Here is a 24,544-nt window from a genome sequence, read left to right as displayed (position 1 = left end):
CTGTAGGAGCTGGTTGCGGTGACTCAGTGCGGGGGGGTGTGTGTGCTGTGCTACTGAAGACAAGGTCCCCAAAGTTTATGCTTCCTAGAAATCTGGGATGCCGTATGGTGAGTGTCTGGGGTCAAACCCCGGTGTCCTGGCCAAGCCCCGCCCCAGGACAGTCTATTCTGCCCCCTCCCTTGGATACTTCCCTCCCCAAAGCCTCGTATAGCTGTTGCCACGTGCTGCTTCTGCGCCCCAGAGGCGGCGGCTGCTCAGCGCTGGGAGAGCGAGCTGTGCGCCGCGGATCAGGTGCTGCGCTCCACCCCAGAGGCGGCTGCCCAACTCAAGCAATCCCGGAGCTCGTAGGGCCAGGGCTCCTGTCCGGGGCACAGCTGCTGTGCCGGGCCAGCTGCTACGAGCCTACACCCGCCCCCCCTCACCGCCGGGGCCCTGGCGCAGGGAGCGCGCACCCAGCCAGCACCTGCTGTGCGCTGCGCCATGAGCGCAGGGCCCAGTCCGGCTGCCCGGCGAGACCGCTGCTGCCCCTGCCCCGCACCGGGCAATAGGTCCCGGGAGCGACTCGAGGGGCGGCCACAGCCCGGCCGGGCCCCCGGAGCCTGCCAGCTGGAGCGCGGCCAGCCCCGCGCCGGGGACTTTCCAGGGCTGGGATGCGCGTTTCATCTCCATGGTGGGTGGGCAGGGCCCGTGCGCGCCACGCCCCCCCTTTCCCTGGAGCCTGGAACTGGGCGAGGAGAGGCCCCCCTCGCCCTTCCGGGCTCCGCGGGGAGGACAAGAGCCTCACGTGCCTTTGGCCAAATCCACCGGGTAGAGTGCAGCTCCCCCTGCGACCCCTCCAGCCTAGAGCACAGCCCCCCCTCCAATCGCACCACCAGGAGCGCAGACCCCCCGCTACCCTCCCAGCCCAGAATGCAGCTCCCCCTGTGACCCCCCCCAAGGGGGAGTGGGGCATGGAGAGGAGGGGGCCTGCACTCTGGGCTGGGGGGGTTGGGGAAGGCTGTGCTCTGGGTGATGCAGTTGGAGTGGGGGCTGTGCTCCGGGTGGGGGGACGGGGTGGAGGGGAGCTGCACTCTGGGTCAGAGCACAGCCCCCTGCCCCCTCCCTTCAACCCTCTTGCTGCCCCCCCCAGAGCACAGCCTCCTCCCCTTCCCCTATAGGGCAACCTCCCCCCCAGCAGGTGCAGCCTCTGCTGTGACTGCTGGAGATGATGGTGGCTCAGGGGCCGACCCAGAGACAAGAGCAGTAGATGGGTGGGGTATGTCCCGGCTCCAGGAGGCTCCCCTACACCCTGAGCTCTGGTGGGTTCATGGCCCTGGCCCCACACTTTGCAAAGGATGCTCTTCTGGTTCTAGAACAGGATGGAGAGCCAGGACCCCTGGGTTCTATCCCTGGCTCTGGGAGGGAAGTGGGGTCCAGTGGTTGGAATGGGGGGCTGGCAGCCAGGACTCCTGGGTTCTATCCCTGGCTCTGGGAGGGAAGCAGGGTCCAATGGTTGGAGCAGGGGGGCTGGCAGCCAGGACCCCTGGGTTCTATTCTTGGCTCTGGGAGGGAAGCCGGGTCCAGTGGTTAGAGTGGGGGGCGGGCTGGCAGCCAGGACCCCTGGGTTCTATCCAGCCCTGGAAAGGCCCTGGATACCCAGTGCAGATCTCATGAGTTTTGTCTCCAGCTGAGATCCCAAGAGGCCAGAAGGGAGCCCTGAGCAGATCCAGGCTGGTTGGTAGGACACAGGCCCAAGACCTGTCCTAGCACGATTCTCAGGCACAGCTGGCAGAAAAACACCCAGGCTTGATTTAAAAACAGGCAGTGCCAGAGACACCCCTTCCCCTCCCCCGATTGTCCCCTGATTATGAATGGCCTGGAGGGGTCAATGGGAGCGGGGGTGGGGGGAGAACAGGGGGTAATGCCCTACATCAGCTGCTCTCTGCACCCTCCCCACAACTAGGTCAGCAAGGCTGCCCTTTGCTGAGGGAGGGGGAGCCGTGTTGGGCTGAGGGGGCTGGAGGATGAACCCTGTGCTGGGGTCTGCTGGGGACTTGACCCTGGCCAGCCTAGGGGGAGGAGAGAGGGTCTCTTTTTGGCCTCTGCCTGTGCCCAGTCTAGGGAGATCGCAGCCCCTCTCTCTCCCCTTGCTGCTGGCAGCGCCACAGGACTGGAGCCCCCTAGGGAGAGTGCCCGGGCTGGGGTGAACCCCGTTGCCTCACTAGAGCCTGCTGAGCTGCAGCATCTCCCTGGGGGGGTCTGGCCTGCCCCCCCCCCAAGCCAACACCTGGCTTCCTAATAAGGCTGCACCACAGGGCTGGGGAAGGCGTGGGGCTGGCGCACTGGAATGCACATGGGAGTGTCCCTGCTCAGACACAGGGCGATGCATGGCAAAAGCTGCCTGCTGCTCTGGGATCCCCCACAGTCCCAGCACCTCAGGACTCATCCCAGGCTGCGTGGAGAGAGCAGGGGCTGGGACAGGCCCCTGTGGCAGGTAGGAATCTGCAGCTGTTGTGGGGAGGGGGCTAGCGAGGGAAGGAGCAAGGCAGGGGAGACAGGGGGCGTGACCGTGTTCCCTCATGCCTGCAGCTGGCTCCTTCCTCCCCCTGGCACCAAGGAGCAGGCCCGAGGTGGGTGGGGAAATTGAGGCACAAAGGGCAGACAGGACTCACCCGGGGTCATGCAGTGGGTCAGTGGCAGAGATGGAATTAGAACCCAGGTCTCCCATTTCCCAGTGCGGGGAGAGTTCTCGGAAACCAGCCCCTCAGCGTGCAGCAGCCGTCAAAGCAGCGACGAGAACATTAGGAACCACTAGGGCGGGGATAGCGAATACAATGGAAAATACATTGATGCTGCCATATAAATCCATGGGATGCCCACACCTGGAACACTGCCTGCAGGTCTGGTCACCCCATCTCAAAAAAGATACAGCAAAAATGCTGAAGAGGGATGGAACAACTTCTAGCTGAGGAGGGATTGAAAAGACTGGGACTGTTCAGATTGGAAAAGAGACGACTGAGGAGAGATGTGACAAAGATCTTTAAAATCTTGAATGATGAGGAGAAAGGGAACAGGCAGGTGTTATTTGCCCCTTCACACAAGAACCAGGGGCCAGCCTATGAAATTACCAGGCCCCAGGTTTAAAGCAAACAGAAGGACGTACTTCTTCACACAGTGCACAGTCAACCTGTGGAACTCACTGCCAGGGGATGTTGTGAAGGCCAAAAGTATCACCGAGTTCAAAAAATAATGAGATCAGTTGCTGGAGGCCAGGTCCATCAGTGACGATTAGCCAAGGGTCAGGGACGCAACCCCATGCCCTAGGTGTCCCTAAGCCTCGGAATTCCAGACGCTGGGAATGGGCTACAGGGGATGGATCACTTGCTAATTGTCCTGTTCTGTTCATTCCCTCTGAAGCACCTGGCCACTGTTGGAAGACAGGACATGGGGTTCGCTGGACCATTGGTCTGACCTAGTATGGCCATTCTTATGTTCTGAAAGGAGCAACCCCACTAGTGGGCTGCAGTAGTAGGCTGTTATCCTGTATTTTGCTAGCCCCTAGAGGAGGACATGACACCCACACTGCTGGTATGAGTCAGGTTCTGTGTGACCATGGGAGGCCCCCTGCCCTGAATGTCAGAGGGAATCAATTGCACCCCCCTCTCCCTTGATGATGCTGAACTGAGCCCCCATCCGCTATGCCCAGGGACACGTGCTGAGCGAGCTGCACTGCATACCTTGATGGGGACCCGGCAGGTCCCAGCTACTAGCACCCCCTGCTGCAATTGAAAGAGACATGAATGCAAACATACACAGACACCTGTACCAGTCACCGGTACCCTGGCATGCACCCCCCCACCAAAAAACCTGCACACGCTCCACATGCCATCTCATCCACGGGTTCTCAGCAGGTTTGAACACAGGACCATAGATCCGTGCCCAGACCTCAGACACTTGACCCAAAGGACCAACCCCAGGCGGTGGGAGGCAGCTGGATCCCCTTTGTCCATGTTTGTTGATGCCCTCCAAGAATTCTAATAGATTGGAGAGGCATGATTTCCCTTTACAAAAGCCGTGTTGACTCTTCTCCAACATGCTGCATTCATCTGAGTGTCTGAGCCTTCTGTTCTTTACTATAGTTTACTGAAGTTAGGCTTCCCGGCCTGAAATAGCCAGAACTGCCTCTGGAGACCTTTTTAAAAATCTGCTTCACATTAGCTATCCCCTTGTGACAAACTGGGAATGTTCTTAATGTTGCTCTGAATACTGTGTTGGTGCTTCAGTGTCCCCTCTGCAGTTCTTAATATCTAGGTGGAGGAATAAGGGGGTGTGATTGCTGCAGAGGAAGGGGCCAGTGCACCTAAATGCCTGGCACTCTGTCTCCTAGCAACTGATGGCCTGGGCCCCTCCCCTGAAAGGTGCCAGCTGAAGGTGTTGGAGACAAAGATCAGGTGACCTCCTGGCCCAGGAAAGGGGCTGAGCAGAGAGGAGGGGCTGGAGGGGTTTTGGAGTCTGGAGCTGGCTGGGGACGAGGAGTGAAGTGCAGACGTGGGGGTCTGGCTCACTGCTCCCCAGAATGGACCCGGCCAAGGGGTCCGGTTCGCTGTATCTACAAGCTCTGTTTTAGACCCTGTTCCTGTCATCTAATAAACCTGTTTTACTGGCTGGCTGAGTCACGTCTGACTGCAAAGTGGGGGTGCAGGACCCTGTGGCTTCCCTAGGACCCCACCTAGGCAGGCTTGCTGTGGGAAGCGCACGGAGGGGCAGAGGATGCTGAATGCTCCAAGGAGAGACCCAGGAGGTGAAGCCGTGTGAGCTTCTTGCCCTGAACAAGTCTGCTCCAAGGGAGAGGAGGCTCCCCAAAGTCCTGCCTGGCTTGGTGGGGAGCAGTTCCAGAGCATCGCCCGGGGACTCCGTGACACCCCTCACCTGGTCCAGAGGCTGATTTAAGCAATAGGTTGCATCCCACAGTTAGTAGTTCTGCAATTTCACATCCGAGTTCCATCAGAACTCTTGGGGGAATCCCACCTGGCCCTGGTGACTTATTACTGTTTAATGTCTCAGTTTGTTCCAAACCTCCTCTCTTGACACCTCAGCCTGGGACAGCTCCTCAGGTTTGTCACCTAAGAAGAATGGCTCAGGTGCGGGAATCTCCTTCACATCCTCTGCAGTAAAGACCGATGCAAAGAATGTATTTAGCTTCTCTGCAACGGCCTTGTCTTCCTTGAGTGCTCCCCTAGTGGGCATGCATGTGTCCTGGAGGGTTTGGGAGAGGTGGATCCCAGGCTCTGTGCTGCAGCTGGGGTGCCCTCGGCTGATCGTCAAGTCCCACACGGCCTCTGTCACTAGCTCAAGCCCTGTCCATGGGTCTCACTCCAGAAAGGCCCCTGGCAGCCCAGCTCTGCCCGCCCACCGAGCGTTTCCCCCACACCAGGCCCAACACACAGCAACCAGTGTGTGTGCGTGTGCGAACTCTTCCATGGACAGATGCCCAGGCAGGCGCGAGCCTCCAGATCTCTTGAATTCCAGGCATCTCGGCGCTGGGGCGAATCTGTCTGAACTTGCTAGGGCAGCGTGAAATTCCCCTAGGCTCTGTGGGAGCCGTTAATGTTTAACCAGTTCAGAAAGAGGGAAGCTCTGGAGAGATCTGCTGAGGGGGGCCCATGACCCAGAGCAGGCAGGGGCCCTGGAATGAATCCTGCTGGGGGGCTAGGTCATTCCCCTGCTCCAGCCTGCAGAAGGTGCTGCAGGGAGCGGGATAATGAGAGGGGGCAAAGTGGGGATGGACAAGTCGCTACCCCAGCTGGGAGGGGGCAGCCTGGCCCCACCTCCCGTCTCCCTTCACAATCATGTCCAGCAGAGCAGAGCGGGTGCGAAGTGCAGCCCTGCCGAGCTAGGGGCACCTTCCACGGGGTGCAAGTCCTGGGCTAGCGAGACACCGAAGAGACAGACAGCAGTGGGGAGGTTTGAAAGATTCTTCCCAGCGTCCATCATCTCACCAGGTAGAAGAGACGGAAATCAGGTTTATAATCTATTAAGTGCAGAAGAAAGGTTGGCCAGCGCTGCCCCAGGCCTTTCCTGAACACAGAGAGCAGCTAACGCTAAACCTCTGAAGGGAGAGTTAGGGTACGTGTGACCCCTGCAGCACCACCGCTCTGCCCCCACGGGCTGGTCAGAGCCCTCGGACTGGGTCAGCACCGGGGTGTTACCAGGAGGGGAACAGACGACTCAGTTGCTAAAGCACAGTACCAGAGAAACCAAACACTAAACAGGATGAGAGCCGCTGCCCAACAACGGAAATGAGACCGAAGGGGGGGTTGGACTCTTGTGCATCGTAGCCCAAGAACTGGAGACTGAGGTGCACCAGTGTCCAAGCCCTTCCCCCCACTTCAGTAGCCCAGCCCTCGGCCAGCACATCTTTCCAGTGCAGACCCCGTCCAGAGGCCCAAGAGTCCAACGAAGAGTCAAACCACCAGAAGGTCAGTGGCCTCAGGGCTCCCGCTGAGCTCTGCTTGGGTAGCTGAGCACGGCTTCCCAGAGCTTCCTCCCCACCACCTGGGACCTCCCTGCTTCCTACAGCTCCTGCCTCACCAGCACGGCTCAACCTGCCTCTGGAGTTAGGTCCTGCCCACCCAACAGCTCCAGCCCTTCTGATAAGGCCCAGGTGCTGCTCAGGGTAACACCCGGCCCCATTAGTCCTGCCTCTCCAGTTGGGAGACAGGTCATTTTCACACAGGAGCAGCTGGCCCCGTTTCCCCATCAAGGGGGCCTTATTGGAAATCCTGGGAGGTGAGCGGGCAGGTCTAAAGGCCCCTTGTGGGAGGGACCACAAGACACGGGAACCAGGTGAATGCAGGGGACAACTGATGAACACCAGGGTCAGGAGTGAAGGTCACAGGTTCATCCAGAGGGGGACACTGAGCAGAGAACCCCAGGCAGTGCCCACTGCTCCTCAAAGCCACCCAGGGGAGCTCTGCTCGGGTGTGTGAGACCAGCGAGAAGTGGAAATAGGCCCCCCAGTCACAGAGCCCCCCCCTCGTCCAGCATCCTCCTCCTGGAGTTGAAGATGGGCACTTTGGCCAGGGCCAGGAGGAGGTTGACGAGGTCTTGGGACTTGGTGAGGCCGCGGCCAGGGAATGTGAATATAAACAGGTGTGGGGAAAAGAGGAGCCAGAATAGGGGCTTCAACCTGGAGCACTCAAGGTAGGCGAGTGCCAGGTTCTCCCTCACGCCGCAGAAGGGGCAGGTGTTGGGGACAGGGGTGAACCACGCCAGGTACACGCCAGGTACACGCCAGGAGCCAGAACCCCCTATTCCTGGCAGGCCATGGGACCAGGGTGGAATAGAGGCACGGGGGAGGGATACTGACCAACCCCCGCCGTTGCCTTAGCTAAGAGATCATGTTAGGCCCTTACATCGCTTACGGGCTCCATCCCCGAAGGGCTCTGGAACAGGCTAGCTGGCATTATCGGCATGCTGGGGCAGCACCCAGAGGGCAGAGTTAAGGTGGTGTTGCAGGAGGAGCCTGGCCCTTAATGCTGCATTTCCTGGGTTTCAGAGGTTCGCATTTAGCTACACTCCACGTTCTGGAAGGCTGCCCAGGCGACAGCCTTCAGCACACACCCCCCCATGTCCCACAGGCTCCCTCTTCCCTTCCGCTGCCACCAGCTCCTTGGCAACAATTACCGCAGCCAGGGAACATCCCTTCCCTGCCCCTGCAGCGCCCCTCAGGCCACACCACCCTGCCTGTCCAGAACTGCTGGGTTCTCCCACCCCAGCCCCACGGTCCAGCTGCTGAGGAAAAGGAGCAGAAACCAGCATGGAGACCAGGGGTTGGGGGGTACTGAGGTAGGGCAGCAGGAAAGACAGTGTCTTACTCACTGGAGTGTCCTAACCTGGCAGGTGGGAGCCTGATTCACATCTTGGTTCTTCTATAGTACCTGGGTCAGTCTGCACTGGAAGTTATACCCATAATCCTCTCCCAAAGCCATGTGGGCTTAAACCAGCAAAAGGCCCCCTCCTGCTGGGATATGGGCCCCCGCCTGCTGGGATAAGAGCCCCTTCTCCTGGGATAAGGGCCCCATCCTGCTGGGATAAGAGCCCCCTCCTGGGGCATTATCCCCGGCCACGTCCCTAGTGGGATAAAGTCCCTCCAACCATATGCTGGGGGTCTGCACTTCAGCGTCTCTGCCCTCTAGCAGAGATGCAGCAAATAGGGGTAGAAGGAATCTGCCCCCACCATTAAACCATCTCCCCTCATGCCCATAACGAGCCACAGCACAAAAGGAGCGGGGGGAGGGGCTGCTGGGTTATGTCTGCGGAGGGTTTCAGACCAGATCCTCCTAGACTGGGTGCTTGGGGGAGAGGGGGGAGGGACTGTCATGTGCTGGGGCCCTGATCCAGGCAAGGGGACCTCAAGTGAGGCTCCTGCGCTCTGTGGGGAGCAGCTGTGGGTGGGGAAGTGGGGGCACCAGGGGAGGCAGTGACAGTGGCTGTGGGAGGGGGCTGGGGGTCCAGGAGGCGGCAGAAAGTGGCCCCATTGGGGAGGGAGGTCTCTGAAGGACCTAGGGAGCAGAGTTCCCTGTAAGGGAGGAAATGAGGGTCACTGGAGGAAGAGTGGGGGGCTCCCCACAGCAGCAGCAGGCTCAGCCCCTGGGCTTTGTCTGCCACTGAAGTGCCGGGATAAATGCCCCTCTGCGGGCGCTTGAGAAGAAAGGGCCATTTAAGGCAGTAAAGGGATTGAGTGGGGCTAATCCATCCCATGCGCATGACTGAGCCAGGGACCCGTGTGGGGCTGGGGATTAGGCCTGGCGGGCTGGAGGTGGCTGAACAGCGGGGCCCAAGTGTGGCTCATTTCACAGCCAACTAAACCAGGTTCAGAGCCCAGCATGCCCCGGAGCCAAGTGTGGGGATGGGATGGGACGGGGCCTGACTCAGCCCGGGAGGAGCCGCGCAGGCTGCAGGCCTGGGGGGGCTAATGTGGGTGTCAGTGCCCCCTGTCCATGGGGGAGGACAGCCCTGGAGAAACTCCTTCACCCGGCAATCCACTGCATAGAGACCTGTCAGCCACTGTCCTACCTCATCCCTCCACCCCCCACCTCCTCCATCCCTCATCTCTACCCACTTCCTCCATCCATTCCCCCATCCCCTCCTCCTTCCCATCTCCCCCTCCATCCATCCCCCATCCCCTACCTGCCTCCTGCATCCCTCCATCCCCTCATCCTTCCCATCTCCCCCCTCCATCCATCCCCTACACACCTCCTCCATCCATCCCCCCATCCCCTACACACCTCCTCCATCCCTCCATCCCCTCATCCTTCCCATCTCCCCCTCCATCCATCCCCCCATCTCCTACCTCCCCCATCCCCTCATCCTTCCCATCTCCCCCTCCATACATCCCCATCCCCTACCTACCTCCTCCCTCCCACCCCCTCCTCCTTCCCATCTCCCCCTCCATCCATCCCCCCATCCCCTACCTACCTCCTCCCTCCCACCCCCTCATCCTTCCCATCTCCCCCTCCATCCATCCCCCATCCCCTACCTACCTCCTCCCTCCCACCCCCTCCTCCTTCCCATCTCCCCCTCCATCCATCCCCCCACCCCCTCATCCTTCCTATCTCCCCCTCCATCCATCCCCCCATCCCCTACCTACCTCCTGCATCCCTCCATCCCCTCATCCTTCCCATCGCCCCCCTCCATCCATCCCCTACACACCTCCTCCATCCCTCCACCCCCTCATCTTTCCCATCCCCCCCTCCGTCCATCCCCCCATCCCCTACCCACCTCGTCCATCCATCCCCCCATCCCCTACCTACCTCCTCCCCCACCCCCTCATCCTTCCCATCTCCCCCTCCATCCATCCCCCATCCCCTACCTACCTCCTCCCTCCCACCCCCTCCTCCTTCCCATCTCCCCCTCCATCCATCCCCCACCTCCTACCTCCCCCATCCCCCCACCCCCTCATCCTTCCTATCTCCCCCTCCATCCATCCCCCCATCTCCTACCTCCCCCATCCCCTCATCCTTCCCATCTCCCCCTCCATACATCCCCATCCCCTACCTACCTCCTCCCTCCCACCCCCTCCTCCTTCCCATCTCCCCCTCCATCCATCCCCCCATCCCCTACCTACCTCCTCCCTCCCACCCCCTCATCCTTCCCATCTCCCCCTCCATCCATCCCCATCCCCTACCTACCTCCTCCCTCCCACCCCCTCCTCCTTCCCATCTCCCCCTCCATCCATCCCCCCACCCCCCTCATCCTTCCTATCTCCCCTCCATCCATCCCCCCATCCCCTACCTACCTCCTGCATCCCTCCATCCCCTCATCCTTCCCATCGCCCCCCTCCATCCATCCCCTACACACCTCCTCCATCCCTCCACCCCCTCATCTTTCCCATCCCCCCCTCCGTCCATCCCCCCCATCCCCTACCCACCTCGTCCATCCATCCCCCCATCCCCTACCTACCTCCTCCCCCACCCCCTCATCCTTCCCATCTCCCCCTCCATCCATCCCCCATCCCCTACCTACCTCCTCCCTCCCACCCCCTCCTCCTTCCCATCTCCCCCTCCATCCATCCCCCACCTCCTACCTCCCCCATCCCCCCACCCCCTCATCCTTCCTATCTCCCCCTCCATCCATCCCCCCATCTCCTACCTCCCCCATCCCCTCATCCTTCCCATCTCCCCCTCCATACATCCCCATCCCCTACCTACCTCCTCCCTCCCACCCCCTCCTCCTTCCCATCTCCCCCTCCATCCATCCCCCCATCCCCTACCTACCTCCTCCCTCCCACCCCCTCCTCCTTCCCATCTCCCCCTCCATCCATCCCCCACCTCCTACCTCCTCCATCCCTCCACCCCCTCATCTTTCCCATCCCCCCCTCCGTCCATCCCCCCATCCCCTACCCACCTCATCCATCCATCCCCCCATCCCCTACCTACCTCCTCCCCCACCCCCTCCTCCTTCCCATCTCCCGCTCCATCCATCCCCCATCTCCTACCTCCCCCATCCCCCCACCCCCTCATCCTTCCCATCTCCCCCTCCATCCATCCCCTACACACCTCCTCCCTCCCCACCTCATCCATCCATCATCTCTCTCCCTCTCCCCTTCCCCATAGGGCCCATCTCTTCTGAGAAATCCTCATCCCCATCCCCTGCCCGCCGTGTCTGGGGGGCGCCCAGCAGCACCCCAGCCCCATGAGCGCTCACACTGCTGGGGGGGGACTGGAGGTTTCTTTGTTTTTTCCCAGTGGAAAATTCCCCGCCCCCCGCAGCCCCCCATCGCTGGCTGGGGCCGGCCTGGCACCTGCCTGCCCCACGCCCAGCCAGCCCCATGGCCATAGCCAAGCCAGCAGCAGCCCCTGCTGGCCAGACATGGAACAGCACCCTGCTCGCCCATTGCACAGGCTGGGGAAAGGGAATGCAGAAAGGGGAGGGGGTTGAGAGAGAGCCCCCCCCCCCCCGGGGGTGTCACTCCTGGGCCTGGGATTGTTCTCTGCCCTTTTGGTCTCTGGTGGCCCCCCTCCCCCGCTGGTTTCTGTGGTATTGGCACTCGGTGTCACTCCGGAGTTGTGGGTCCGGCAGCGCTGCCCGCGGCAGCCTGGCCATTCCCAGCCCGGTGCGGTCAGTTCCCCCTGCTAGTGGACCGGGGAGGCCGAAAGGGGTTCACACCAGGCCTGGAAACGTGCAGGATTCAGGGTGGGGCAGGGCAGGTGCTGGCGTGAGGCGGGGCAGAGACTGATGGCCCAGGGACTGCATGAGCGAGGGCCGGTTACAGGTGCGCACCCAGGCCAGCAGCCACATTAGGCCAGAGGCCCTTATCTCTTACAGCCTGAGGCTGCTCGGGCTGCTTGCAGATGAGCTCAGCCCCACAGCCCCTGCGGGGCAATATTGCCTCCTGCATTCTGCGCCCAGGGGCTCCCCACTAACATCGCGAGGCCCTGAGTGAAGGCAAATAACATGAATTTAACCCCCCATGTCTGCAAAATCCCCAGCCTCTCTTTGAAACTACAAGCCAGCGTGATCCAGCCCTTGTCCCCCCACATCTAGCTGTGCTGAGCAGACCAGTCACTACACTCATAAAGGGCCTGATCTGGCTGCTCTTGAGACCAAGGAAGGTGGTGGTGGTGCTGAGGGCACCTTGATTTTAATGGCAGCAGAATCAGGGCCCAGGTACAAATGTCCACATCAGATTAGCTGAGACCCACAAACTTGGACAGAGGAGCCAGGAGCGGTGAGCTGGACCAGGGGCTATAATGCCAAGGTGCCTGAGCACAGGACAATGCTGACAGCACCCGGGCTTCCCCCATTTTCCCTCCTCTCTTCAGCGCCTGCCCCTCCCACTCACCCTACCCCTTTGCTGGGTGGACTTGTCCTGCCCTGCAGGGGTGAAGCTCATGACATACAAACCCTATTGCTGACGGGACTCCAGCTGTTTGCACATGTCCCGTTCGCTCTGGGTTCGGGGAGGGGTGGGCAGTGCTACAGGGTGCCTGTGTGTGTGTGTGTGTGCGTGTGCGTGTGCGTGTGCGTGTGCGCGCGCGCGCGTGCGCGTGCAGCATTATAGCCCTGCTCCCACCCTGGCCCCTCTGGGATGTCTAAGGGGTGGGGATTCTGCTCTCGGCTCCTCTTCGCCCCCCTGGGGTCAGTTTCATTTGAGACCACACACATCCCTGGTTCAATGTCACGGAGACAAGAGAGTCACGTGGGAGGAGCGTGGCCCCGTCTGGGTGTCAATCTCAGCGTGAGCGCGCGTCCACACACAAGACAGTCACGTGGGAGGAGCGTGGCCCCGTCTGGGTGTCAGTCTCAGCGTGAGTGCGCGTCCACACACAAGAGAGTCACGTGGGAGGAGTGTGGCCCCGTCTGGGTGTCAGTCTCAGCGTGAGCGCGCGTCCACACACAAGAGAGTCACGTGGGAGGAGCGTGGCCCCGTCTGGGTGTCAGTCTCAGCGTGAGCGCGCGTCCACACACAAGAGAGTCACGTGGGAGGAGTGTGGCCCTGTCTGGGTGTCAGTCTCAGCGTGAGCGCGTGTCCACACACGACACAGGTGTTACCTACCACTCACACGGGAAACACACATGAGAACATGGCCCTTCCAGCGGAGATCCATGTCTCCTGCCAGGGATGGAAGAGACTCTGATCCTCGGCGGGTGACGTGGAGCAACAGGATGAGAGTGAGCGCAAGGGGGGTGAGATGGGTCTCCAAGCGAGGGGTGCAGGCCCAGAACAAAGCCTTGGGCTGTGCCTGGCTTTATCTGGCCATTCCAGGCCCCGTTCTCCATTAGCTAATGGCGGTGGGCACTGTTCCCGTGTGCCTTTGGCCACCTGTCTGAGGCAGGGCCTCGCAGGGTCCCAGCCTGGCTACAGGGATTGTCCCCGGTGCCAAAGTTTGATTTGTTTTTTTTCCCCTTAGGCAACCTCACACCCCTGTGCTTCCCTCTCCAGCCCGGCGCTCCCGTTCGGGGAGGTCTCAGCAGATGGGCTGGAAAGCCCCAGCTCCAGCCCGTTAGCTGCTGAGCCGTTAATTTGCTACATCTGGTCGCTGGGGATGGGACTTGCTCAGTTTTTATCTCCTCGAGCGCCAGCCCCATGCGGTGAAAGGACACCGTAAATACTGCCAAGCCAAGCACACCCGCGGCCAAGAGGGAGCGAAATCAGAGTGGGAACGAAGCTGCCACAGAAGCCTCAGGAGCATTCAGAAGCCAAATGTGGCCACTGGAGCCCCAAGCGTTGCTGTGAGCCCAGCAGTGCCGGAGAGACGAGCAGCATGAAGCGGCAGGACTCCCCCAGCAGACCATGGCGCATCTGATCCTGGGCCAGTCTCAGCAGGGGGACCTGGACCCAGCCCGGAGACCCCTTCTCCTGCTGGGGGATCTTAGCTCTGCCCCCCTCCCCGGCACCACTCACTTTGGGACTCGGATTTCCCTTGGGACAGTGTCAATCCCTTTCTCCAAACTCTCCTGCTTCTCAGGTCATGGTCGCTTTGGGGGCCTCTGGGGGAAAATGTGCTGGAAGAAACCTCCTGGACTCAGCCAGTGTCGAGCAGATGCTGCTGCATGGAGCTGGCTAGGAGAGGGGTAGGGTGGGGGTGGGGTGAGGGGGGCGTGTGAGTGACAGACACTAACATTCATCCCCCTCATCTGGATTTGCTCCCATGCAGAGAAGGATTTTGGAGGAACCGATGGATTTACAGAGCCTGAACACTTGACAGAATTAATCTCAACCCGAGTGATGGACAGTCAGATGGCCAGATAGCCCCGGCGCGGGCTGTCCCATAAGAAGTGATGCATCTCTTCCACTTCCCATTGTTAGCATGAGAACACAGCCTGGATCCTACACAGATGAACCGTTCCACAGAGACCCACCTCGCTGCCTCTATAAGAAGGAAGGGGCTCCCCGAGGCACTGGAGATGGCTAGAGGATGCTAAGCACTCAACAGCAGCCGTAGACCATCAAACTTTTTCCCCTAGTGGTTTAATTCCTCTCTGGGGGAATCATCTCTAAGAGGCTGCCAGAAACCAGAAGATTGGAGCCTTTCCTCCAGCATTTTCAGATTTTGGAGGATGCCAACGCTACTGCAGACTCAACTGTGACACGAGTTTTTATTTAGATTCTATTTTGAGGGTTTGAGTTTCTATACATATATCTCGATATTTCTATAGCTATAGATTCCTGTACAGCCATATCCACAGACACCCCATCTTTCCTGCGCTCCATGTGGATGTGGATATAGCTATCGAGATACAAACGATTAAGCCAAAGAATTTGTTGTAGGATTCTCCTTGCAACAAGACTTTCTAGATCTATAATTTTTTGTGTCCAGACAAACTACTCTCGGGAAGTTTGGTACGAGCCAACACAATGAGACCTGTGGCATTAATTTTAGGGTTTAAGACATTGTGGGTTTTGGCATTTTCGTCTCTTTCCAACACTCTGGCGGTGAATAACAGTGGGAGATGGTGGTAAGTCTCTGCTTTTGCCTTTATATCCATCCTGTTCATTCTCCTTTTGCGAATAGAGCAGCCATGGAGGGAGAGAGAAATCCAGCAGACAAGTGCAGAGAGGGGTCTGCTCGCAGGGCAGGAGGGAACGCAGCTGCTCTCCACAGCATCTGGAGATATCTGGGGAGAAATGTCAAGAACTCAGGTGTTTGCTTCTAAGGATGGAAGAATGATGATCCTCTGCGTTGATGAGAAAAGGCACCTTCCAAGGGGCTTGGACCCAGGGTGTTTCATCCAGCCCCAGCATGCCTGGCCCCTCCTGTTTTTCCTTTTTTCTGTAGGCAGATTTTTATATTTCCAACCAGATTTGTTTTCCCTTCTCTGTGCTCCTCTGTCCATCGTGGGCTGGGCTGGGCTGGGCTGGACGGGGGGAGGGGGAGTTGCTGAGGGAACATGCTGTAACTTCCCCACAGACACCCAGCTAGCGATCCATTCATCCCCATCCCCAGCTGTGGATGGTGCTGTATAAAGACAGGCATAGGATGATGCGCACAACGACTTGGGCTAATTCTAGAGAGACCGTATGGAGCTGTCTTTTCATTACGTGTGTCCAGTCAGTGCCGGTGAAACAGGCGCTAAGCCCATACTAGACACTGTCACACGAATAGTCTGGCTACACACGCTCGCCATATCGACACCTACAAACAGAGGCACTGTGTAGACACATGCCTACCCGCAGCTCTCCAATGCACACCACCCCTTGGTGTGGGCACTAGTTCTGCTTCCCACTTGTGAGCCTGGCCACCCATATTCACTGGTGAGATTAGTGTGAGCGACACAGCTGCAAGCCCTGCCCTGACATTTCACGCTACGTGTGTGCGCGCGCACACACACAGACACACACACACAGCAGAGAAGAGCAGCAGGTATCTATCGCTATGCAGCAGCTAAGAGAGACAGACCCACAGTTACGACATATCGTATGGGTCACAGGTGTGTGTTTGTCTGGTGTGTGTCTGTGTGCCAGCGTAGTGCCAGCGCGGGCTGTGATCACTAGCTGCAGCGCGGGATGTGTGGGGATAGATGGGCGGGTGGGTGGGTGCATTAGGCTCTGTTCTGTCCCCCCTCACATGCCCACCAGCGAGTGCACACTCGTCCCTGCTGGGAACTCCCATCCCTGCCGTTGCTGGGGGGCAGTGGCAGCTCCTTCCCCTCCCCGTCTGGCTCTGGGGGAGGCTTCTTTCTCCTCTCATTTTAATTGCTGCCTAGTCCAGGCCTGTCAGGCTGATTTAGGGCTGGGGTGGGGGGGTTGCAGCACTTGGCCACTCTGTGTGGAACAGGCCGCTCCAGAGCACAGCCGGTCGGGACTTAGAGCTGCCGGGAGCCGGCACCCTGCGCCCTGGCATCTTGGAGCTGGGAACGCAGGCTCTGCCCATACCTGGAGCCCCCTCTGCTGCCGGGTCTGAGCCTTTCCCTCACCTACAAACTGGCTGAATGTCCTGGTTAGGGCAGGTGTTCTACCCCTTGGATCTGGGAGGGGACTGAGGTTAAGTGGTCAGAACAGGGGGCTGGGAGCCAGGACTCCTGGATTAAAACCCCAGTGCTGGGAGGGGAGTGAGGTTAAGTGGTCAGAGCAGGGGGCTGGGAGCCTGGACTCCTGGGTTCAATCCCCAGTGCTGGGAGGGGAGTGAGGTTAAGTGGTCAGAGCAGGGGGCTGGAAGCAAGGACTCCTGGGTTCCATCCCCAGTGCTGGGAGGGGAGTGAGGTTCAGTGGTCAGAACAGGAGCTGGGAGCCAGGACTCCTGGGTTCCATTCCCAGTGCTGGGAGGGGACTGAGGTTAAGTGGTTAGAGCAGGGGGCTGGGAGCCAGGACTTGTGGGTTCCATCCCCAGCGCTGGGAGGGGAGTGAGGTTAAGTGGTCAGAGCAGGGGGCTGGGAGCCAGGACTCCTGGGTTAAATCCCCAGTGCTGGGAGGGGAGTGAGGTTAAGTGGTCAGAGCAGGGGGCTGGGAGCCTGGACTCCTGGGTTCAATCCCCAGTGCTGGGAGGGGAGTGAGGTTAAGTGGTCAGAGCAGGGGCTGGGAGCCAGGACTCCTGGGTTCCATCCCCAGCGCTGGGAGGGGAGTGAGGTTAAGTGGTCAGAGCAGGGGGCTGGGAGCCAGGACTCCTGGGTTAAAACCCCAGTGCTGGGAGGGGAGTGAGGTTAAGTGGTCAGAGCAGGGGGCTGGGAGCCAGGACTCCTGGGTTCAATCCCCAGTGCTGGAAGGGGAGTGAGGTTAAGTGGTCAGAGCAGGGGGCTGGAAGCAAGGACTCCATCCCCAGTGCTGGGAGGGGAGTGAGGTTAAGTGGTCAGAGCAGGGGCTGGGAGCCAGGACTCCTGGGTTCCATCCCCAGCGCTGGGAGGGGAGTGAGGTTAAGTGGTCAGAGCAGGGGGCTGGGAGCCAGGACTCCTGGGTTAAAACCCCAGTGCTGGGAGGGGAGTGAGGTTAAGTGGTCAGAGCAGGGGGCTGGGAGCCAGGACTCCTGGGTTCAATCCCCAGTGCTGGGAGGGGAGTGAGGTTAAGTGGTCAGAGCAGGGGGCTGGAAGCAAGGACTCCATCCCCAGTGCTGGGAGGGGAGTGAGGTTAAGTGGTCAGAGCAGGGACTGGGAGCCAGGACTCCTGGGTTCCATCCCCAGCGCTGGGAGGGGAGTGAGGTTAAGTGGTCAGAGCAGGGGGCTGGGACTCCCTTTGGTCTGAGTGTTGCTCTGGTCGGGGCGGGGCAGAGGGGGCCGCACTGATCACGGCCGTTCGGTCGGGCTTGTGCCGTGGTGCCTTATCCCCTGCCCTCGCTGTCGGCAGGGGCATCATCAACGTGGCCTCTTCCACCAACCTGCTGACGGACTCCAAGAACGTGCACCTGGTGCTGGACCCCAGCCTGCAGCTGCTGAGCCGTAAGCAGCGGAAGCTGATCCGCCAGAACCCCGGCGTCCTGCACAGCGTCAGCAGCGGCCTGCAGAGCGCCATCAAGGAGTGCAAATGGCAGTTCCGCAACCGGCGCTGGAACTGCCCCACCACCCAGGGGCCCCACATCTTCGGCAAGATCGTCAACCGGGGTGAGGCGGCAGGGGGCTCCTGGCGGGGGGGCCAGCAGTGATCTTGGCCAAGACAAGGGGGAAATGGAGGCAGAGCAGGTGCCAGGCCCTGGCACAGCCAGGAAGAGGCTCCCTGTGCCACGCAGCCCCCCTCCTGCCACGTGCTGAGGGCCCCTCCCCCAGTGTGCCATGCCTCGTGGGCCACATGCCCCCCATGCAGTGTCCCCTCCCATCCCTGTGTGTCACACAATTGGCCGGATAAGTGATGTGATGTCACCTCTCCTCCCCTGATTGGACGAGCTCCCCTGCCAGGCCTGCCCAGGGGATTCCCTCCCTGACTTGGGATTCCGAGGGCATTTCCTTGGGCTGGCAGCGGGGGCAGGGCCTCAGGCCAACACGCCCCGAGCAGCCCCTGGCCAGCCAGCAGAGCGACTCCTCTGCTTGGGGGGTGCCAGTCTCAGCCCCGGCCGCCTCGGTCAGCGTTTTAAAATACACTTTCCAAACTATGGCTCCGTGGCCTAATCGATGGCACCATGAATTGGGCCACTGGACCCCTGGGCTCTGCCACCTTCCCGCTCTGCACCACTGTTTCCCCTCCTGCCCCTCGCCTAGACTGGGAGCTCCCTGAGCGTGCTGGGGTCTGTGCAGCACCTGGCGCGATGGGCCTGATCCCGGCTGGGCTGTAACACCCACGATAACGCCGCTGCCCCTCTGTGGCACATGGGGGAACTCGGTCATACCCCCACCAAAGGGCAGAGCTGGCCTCACCTCTGCCAGGGTGAAAGGACTGGTGACCCTGGGCAGGGGTGGGGGGTGGTTGGGCTCATTTCTAAGGCAGAAATCCCGCCCTGCAAGCTGGCTCCACTGGCCCCTGCCTTTCAGGCACAGCCCTCTGCCATATCCAGCCCGGCCAGTCAGGTGCTCCCCAAATGCTGGGTTTCCCCCACAAGCTCAGCAAGCTCCCCTGCCCCCTCTATCCTGCCCTGCCCCCACCAGCTCCTTCCCACCCAGCTCCCTGCTGCAATCCCCTATAATAGCTGCAACCCCTCCCCTAAAGCCAAGCTCATAATCACCCCCTCCTCACCTGCACAGGGAACCCCGCCTCACCCCACGCCCCCTCCCTGGGGATCCACAGCAACACAGCAGGAGCTGCAACCTCCTGCCACCTGCCCCTTCCACCTGGGGGCCAGGAAGAACCCCTCTCACTTCCCCCTCACCACCACGAGGGGGAGCCAGGGAGCTCAGTATGCAAACGAACCTGGCGGCAGGTGGGACACACCTTTCATTTCCCCCTTCACCTCTAGAGGGAGCCAGGGAGCTGCCCTGAGCTGGTACCAGGTGTGTTACCTGCGCTGGACAGACCCAGGGCGAGCCAGCCCCACCGTACTGCTGGGAGACAAAGTGACTCAGGCCTGGCCTGGCCCAGCCCCCTGACCCCCCCGCCTGCCTCTGGAGTGAGCCCCCGTCCTCTCGGCTCCCCCACCTCCCCAAATCAGGTTGCCGCTGCTGCATGGGTGGTCAGCATCTTCTGTGACCTGCCAGAGGCAGCTGGGGCCGAAGGCCGCAGCGTGTGCCCTGCAGCTCCTGCCTGGCTCATGGCCAGCTGCAGCGCCAGCGAGACGGGACCACGCACTGGGGTGGTCAGTGTCAGCCTGCATGCGGTGCCGGTGCCCTGAATGCCTTGGTTCCCTGCCTCCAGGCTGTCGGGAGACGGCGTTCATCTTCGCCATCACCAGCGCTGGTGTCACCCACTCCGTGGCCCGGTCCTGCTCCGAGGGCTCCATTGAGTCCTGCACGTGTGACTATCGGCGCCGCGGCCCGGGGGGCCCCGACTGGCACTGGGGGGGTTGCAGCGATAACGTCGACTTTGGCCGGGTCTTCGGGCGAGAGTTCGTGGATTCCAATGAGAAGGGGCGGGACCTGCGTTTCCTGATGAACCTGCACAACAACGAGGCAGGACGGATGGTGAGTGTGCATGAGTGGGTGTACGGGCACACGGGGGTGTGCACGCATGGGGTGGGGAGACTGTGTGTGCATGTCTGTGCCTGTGCGTGTGTGTCCATGAATGTGTGTCTGTGCGTGCATGCACATGTCCATGTGTGTCTGTGCATGCATGTACATGCGAGTGCACGTGTGTCCATGTGTGGGCATGCATGTGCGTGTCTGTGCATGTGTGCGCTGTGGGAGGAGCATCATCTCTGGGGCTCTTTTCCAGCCCATGTGGTCTCTGCTTTGCAGACAGGAAGCTGACGGGCTCCAGCATTCAGAGGGCAGCTACAGGATACCCTGGGGGTCGGGGGCCAGGTTCCTGACCTGCAACTTCTCTTCCTGGGGGCATCAGCAGAGGGCCTGGGGTTGCCGCAGCCTCTGAGCAGAGGGACGGAGGACAGTGGGTGTGCAGAGGACAGAAGTGCTCTGTGCAGCATCCAAAGGGGACAGAGAGACCTGTCCTGCCCTCCTTGCCCCCTGCGAACTCCCAGCTCAGTGGCGGGGGGAGAGCGCAGGACCGATCAGAGGGGAGGAGGGAGCCCAGGGAAGGGAGAGTGGAGACGCGATGGGTGGAGCAGGGTTGGGGCAGAGCCGGGACACGCCAGCTCTGAAGGGCGAAGCCAGGGCTCCTCGTCCAGGCGTGCTGCTGCGCGTGGCCCTGCCGGCATCCAGCACATGTGGGAGGAACTGATGCCAGTTCCTCTAATTGCAGTAAAACCCCACTGGAAATGAGCCCTGGGAGCCTCCGCAGGCTGCCTCGGGTTTCCAGCGCGGGGGCGGGCGGAGCGCAGCCGGGGCTGGCGGCTGCAGAGCGATCCCGGCAGAATGGCTCTGCCCAGAGCAACCCCCGCAACCTGCGAGACGCTGCCTAATGAGCAGGGAGGGCCCGTGTGTAAGGGAGGCCGAGGTGGGTACCACCGTGGGAGCGCTCGTCGCGCTGGGGTCCCACTGGGCACCACTACAGGGCCGCTCCCAGCACCGGGGCACTGCTCTGGGGAAGCTTGCAGCGCTAACCGGGCCGGGCCTGTCTTGCAGACGGTCTTCTCGGAGATGCGGCAGGAGTGCAAGTGCCATGGCATGTCGGGCTCCTGCACCGTCAAGACCTGCTGGATGCGGCTCCCCACCTTCCGCACGGTGGGCGACTTCCTCAAGGACCGGTTCGATGGCGCCTCCCGCGTCATCTACGGCAATAAGGGCAGCAACCGGGCCTCGCGCGTGGAGGGGCCCCACCTGGAGCCCGAGAACCCGGCCCACAAGCCGCCCTCCCCCCACGACCTCGTCTACTTCGAGAAGTCACCCAACTTCTGCACCTACAGCGGCAAGATGGGCACGGCGGGCACGGCCGGGCGTTTCTGTAACAGCTCCTCCCCTGCCCTGGACGGCTGCGAGCTGCTGTGCTGCGGGCGGGGCTACCGCACGCGGACCCAGCGCGTCACCGAGCGCTGCAACTGCACCTTCCACTGGTGCTGCCACGTCAGCTGCTTGAACTGCACCAACACACAAGTGTTGCACGAGTGCTTGTGAGCCGGGGCCAGGCGGGAGCAGGGGGATGGAGGCAAAGACCTTCCCTGGGGGGAGATTAAAATCAGGGCCCCACCCTCATCCCGCCTAGCAAGGGCACCGCATCCGAGCAGCCGCTGCAAGCCGGATTCTGCAGCCCCGTGACCCCGGAGCTGCCGCCCTCAGTGGCAGACCTGGCCCCAGAGAAAGGTGAGGGCCTGGCAGACATGAGGGGAGGGGCCGTCCTCTCCAGACCCCTCCAAACTCTTCCAGGCCAGGACACCTGCAGGGGCGACAGAGATCACCCAGTGGTGACCCAAAGGGCCCTGTGGCAGCCCCCTCCCTGTCACCCCGCAGGGTCTTATCCCTGGGTGCATTTGGGCGAAAACCTCTTCCTGCCCCATGTCCTGGGGGTGGGTCCCCACAGCCCAGCGCTGGCCTCTGTGCTGAGCCCTGGCCTGGGACCCCCAGCCCCACCTCCATGCTGCTCAGTCACTCCCCGCCCTGGGCAGGATTCATTCATCCGATGCTACCAGCCTCCCCTCTGCTGCCGGGGTGGCCAGGTCAAAGGCAGCTCGGAAAGCGCCCAGCGCCCACGATTGCCCCTTGGACAAGTGTTCACAGCACTCACCAAATGCCGCTCGTTAGCTTCTTGGACTCAGAGCACTGTGCCAGGAACAGGGGAGAAAACGCTGGTCGGTCACAGTTGTCCGGTCTGGCGCGCGCGGTCGAACCAAGGCTGGGAATTTGGTACGTAACGTGCACTGAAGAAGTGGTCGGAATCACCAGTTTTGTTTTGTAAATAAAATATTTATTGTGAATGGTTTTATACCACTTAGAGCCGGCCCGGCCTTGCCAACCGGTGGGTTTCCTAGACTATCCCTCTCCTCTCCTTTGCCTTTGACAAAGATTCCCCCCCCCCGGCCTATTGTTTCTAATTAAAAGAACATGCTTTGTTACAGATCTCATTCATAGCGAGCTAGAGACAAATAAAGGATCTATTTTTATCAAGCCAACAGAGTTTAATTTTTTTTGGTGGCGGGGGTTGGAGCAATGTGGCACCTCAGCCCTGCCCAGTGCTGGGCAAGCCGCATTGTCATTAACACCGGTGCAAAGGGTGCAGGAGACGCTGCCACACGGAGCTGGCAGCACTTTCCACACCTGTCGCACTAGCATGAGTGAGGACACCAGGTGCAGGGTGTGAGGGACTCCGAGATCTTAGGGGCGGAGGGGACCATTAGGATCATGCCATCCGGACGTGTGTATAAAGCAGCCGAGGACCCTCCCCCAGCACCTCCTGCGTCCAGTCCCAAAGCTCCTGCTGGGAGAATCCAGCCCAAGCCCATGACAGCTGGGTCCAATGGTCAGTTCCCCTCGCTGGGTCTTATTGCAGTTTGAGCTGCCCGCTGCCCACAGGGATCCTCAGAAGTCTTGTTGGAACATGCGTATTAACTGTACATCAGTAGCTAACACCAGGAGGTTTGCTGCATGGTTATGAACCAGCTGCCACACTCCACCCCAGAGGTGGCTGCATTTTCCCTGCCCCAGTGCACCTCTCACACTCCGCTGGGGGATCCCAGAGACCCCAGCTCCCGGGATGCGTGGCCTTACCCCCATCCTGGCAGCTGGTCAGGGACCTGGCTGCACCATAAGCCCAGGAGCTCTGTAGGGCCACTTGGAAGGCAAAGCAGCCAGGGCCCAGGGCGGTGATTCCCCTGCCCCCACCCTGGCACACTCTGCTCCCCACCTGGTTTGGGGTTTCAGGATCTTCAGCGAGTCGGGAGCCTCAAACCCACAACTCGCTTCTGAGAAGGAGAAAGAAAATCCCAAGTCCCCTCCCTGCGCCGGGCAGGATCAGCTACAGAACGAACCGGCCTCCCACCAGAGCTGGAGCTAAGTGGAAGCAGGTGACGAGCTGGGGAACTGCCCGGCTTTCATGTTTGGGCGTGGTCCAGGGTGAGCCAGTGATCGCACCCCTTGAGGTTAAACAGGGAGGCCCAGCTGCCGGCACCCACCGCCCAGCATGCAATGCTGGCTAAGGCCCCGCACCAACTCACACCACCCGGCGTGCAATGCCGGCTAAAGCCCCTGCACCGGCTCGCACCATCCCACGTGCAATGGCGGCTAAGGCCCTGCACCGGCTCCCACCACCCAGCGTGCAGTGCCGGCTAAAGCCCCTGCACCGGCTCGCACCATCCCACGTGCAATGGCGGCTAAGGCCCTGCACCGGCTCCCACCACCCGGCGTGCAATGCCGGCTAAAGCCCCTGCCCCGGCTCGCACCATCCCACGTGCAATGGCGGCTAAGGCCCCGCACCAACTCACACCACCCGGCGTGCAATGCCGGCTAAAGCCCCTGCACCGGCTCGCACCATCCCACGTGCAATGGCGGCTAAGGCCCTGCACCGGCTCCCACCACCCAGCGTGCAGTGCCGGCTAAGGCCCTGCACCGGCTCGCACCACCCGGCGTGCAATGGCGGCTAAGGCCCTGCACCGGCTCGCACCGCCCGGCATGCAATGCCAGCTAAGGCCCTGCACCGGCTCCCACCACCCGGCATGCAATGCCAGCTAAGGCCCTGCACCGGCTCCCACCACCCGGCGTGCAATGCCGGCTAAAGCCCCTGCACCGGCTCGCACCATCCCACGTGCAATGGCGGCTAAGGCCCTGCACCGGCTCCCACCACCCGGCGTGCAATGCCGGCTAAAGCCCCTGCACCGGCTCGCACCATCCCACGTGCAATGGCGGCTAAGGCCCCGCACCAACTCACACCACCCAGCGTGCAATGCCGGCTAAAGCCCCTGCACCAGCTCGCACCATCCCATGTGCAATGGCGGCTAAGGCCCTGCACCGGCTCCCACCACCCAGCGTGCAGTGCCGGCTAAGGCCCTGCACCGGCTCGCACCATCCCGCGTGCAATGGCGGCTAAGGCCCTGCACCGGCTCCCACCACCCAGCGTGCAATGCCAGCTAAGGCCCTGCACCGGCTTGCACCGCCCGGCATGCAATGCTGCTAAGGCCCTGCACCGGCTCCCACCACCCGGCGTGCAATGCCAGCTAAGGCC

General features: G+C 61.1%; 1 protein-coding gene across 1 annotated transcript; it reads left to right on the top strand.

The window, feature by feature from the left end:
* The first annotated feature begins 14,842 nt into the window (after positions 1 to 14,842).
* WNT1 (Wnt family member 1) lies at positions 14,843 to 21,507 on the top strand. Its single transcript, XM_030558399.1, has 4 exons — positions 14,843 to 14,943; positions 17,762 to 18,015; positions 19,694 to 19,959; positions 21,019 to 21,507. Exons 1-4 carry the CDS (start codon positions 14,843 to 14,845, stop codon positions 21,505 to 21,507), a joined length of 1,110 nt encoding a protein of 369 aa, XP_030414259.1.
* Positions 21,508 to 24,544: the final 3,037 nt, after the last annotated feature.

Source organism: Gopherus evgoodei, chromosome 3 (assembly GCF_007399415.2).
Source record: "Gopherus evgoodei ecotype Sinaloan lineage chromosome 3, rGopEvg1_v1.p, whole genome shotgun sequence".
NCBI classification, from domain to species: Eukaryota; Metazoa; Chordata; order Testudines; family Testudinidae; genus Gopherus; species Gopherus evgoodei.
This window is presented reverse-complemented; position numbering and strand designations above follow the sequence as displayed.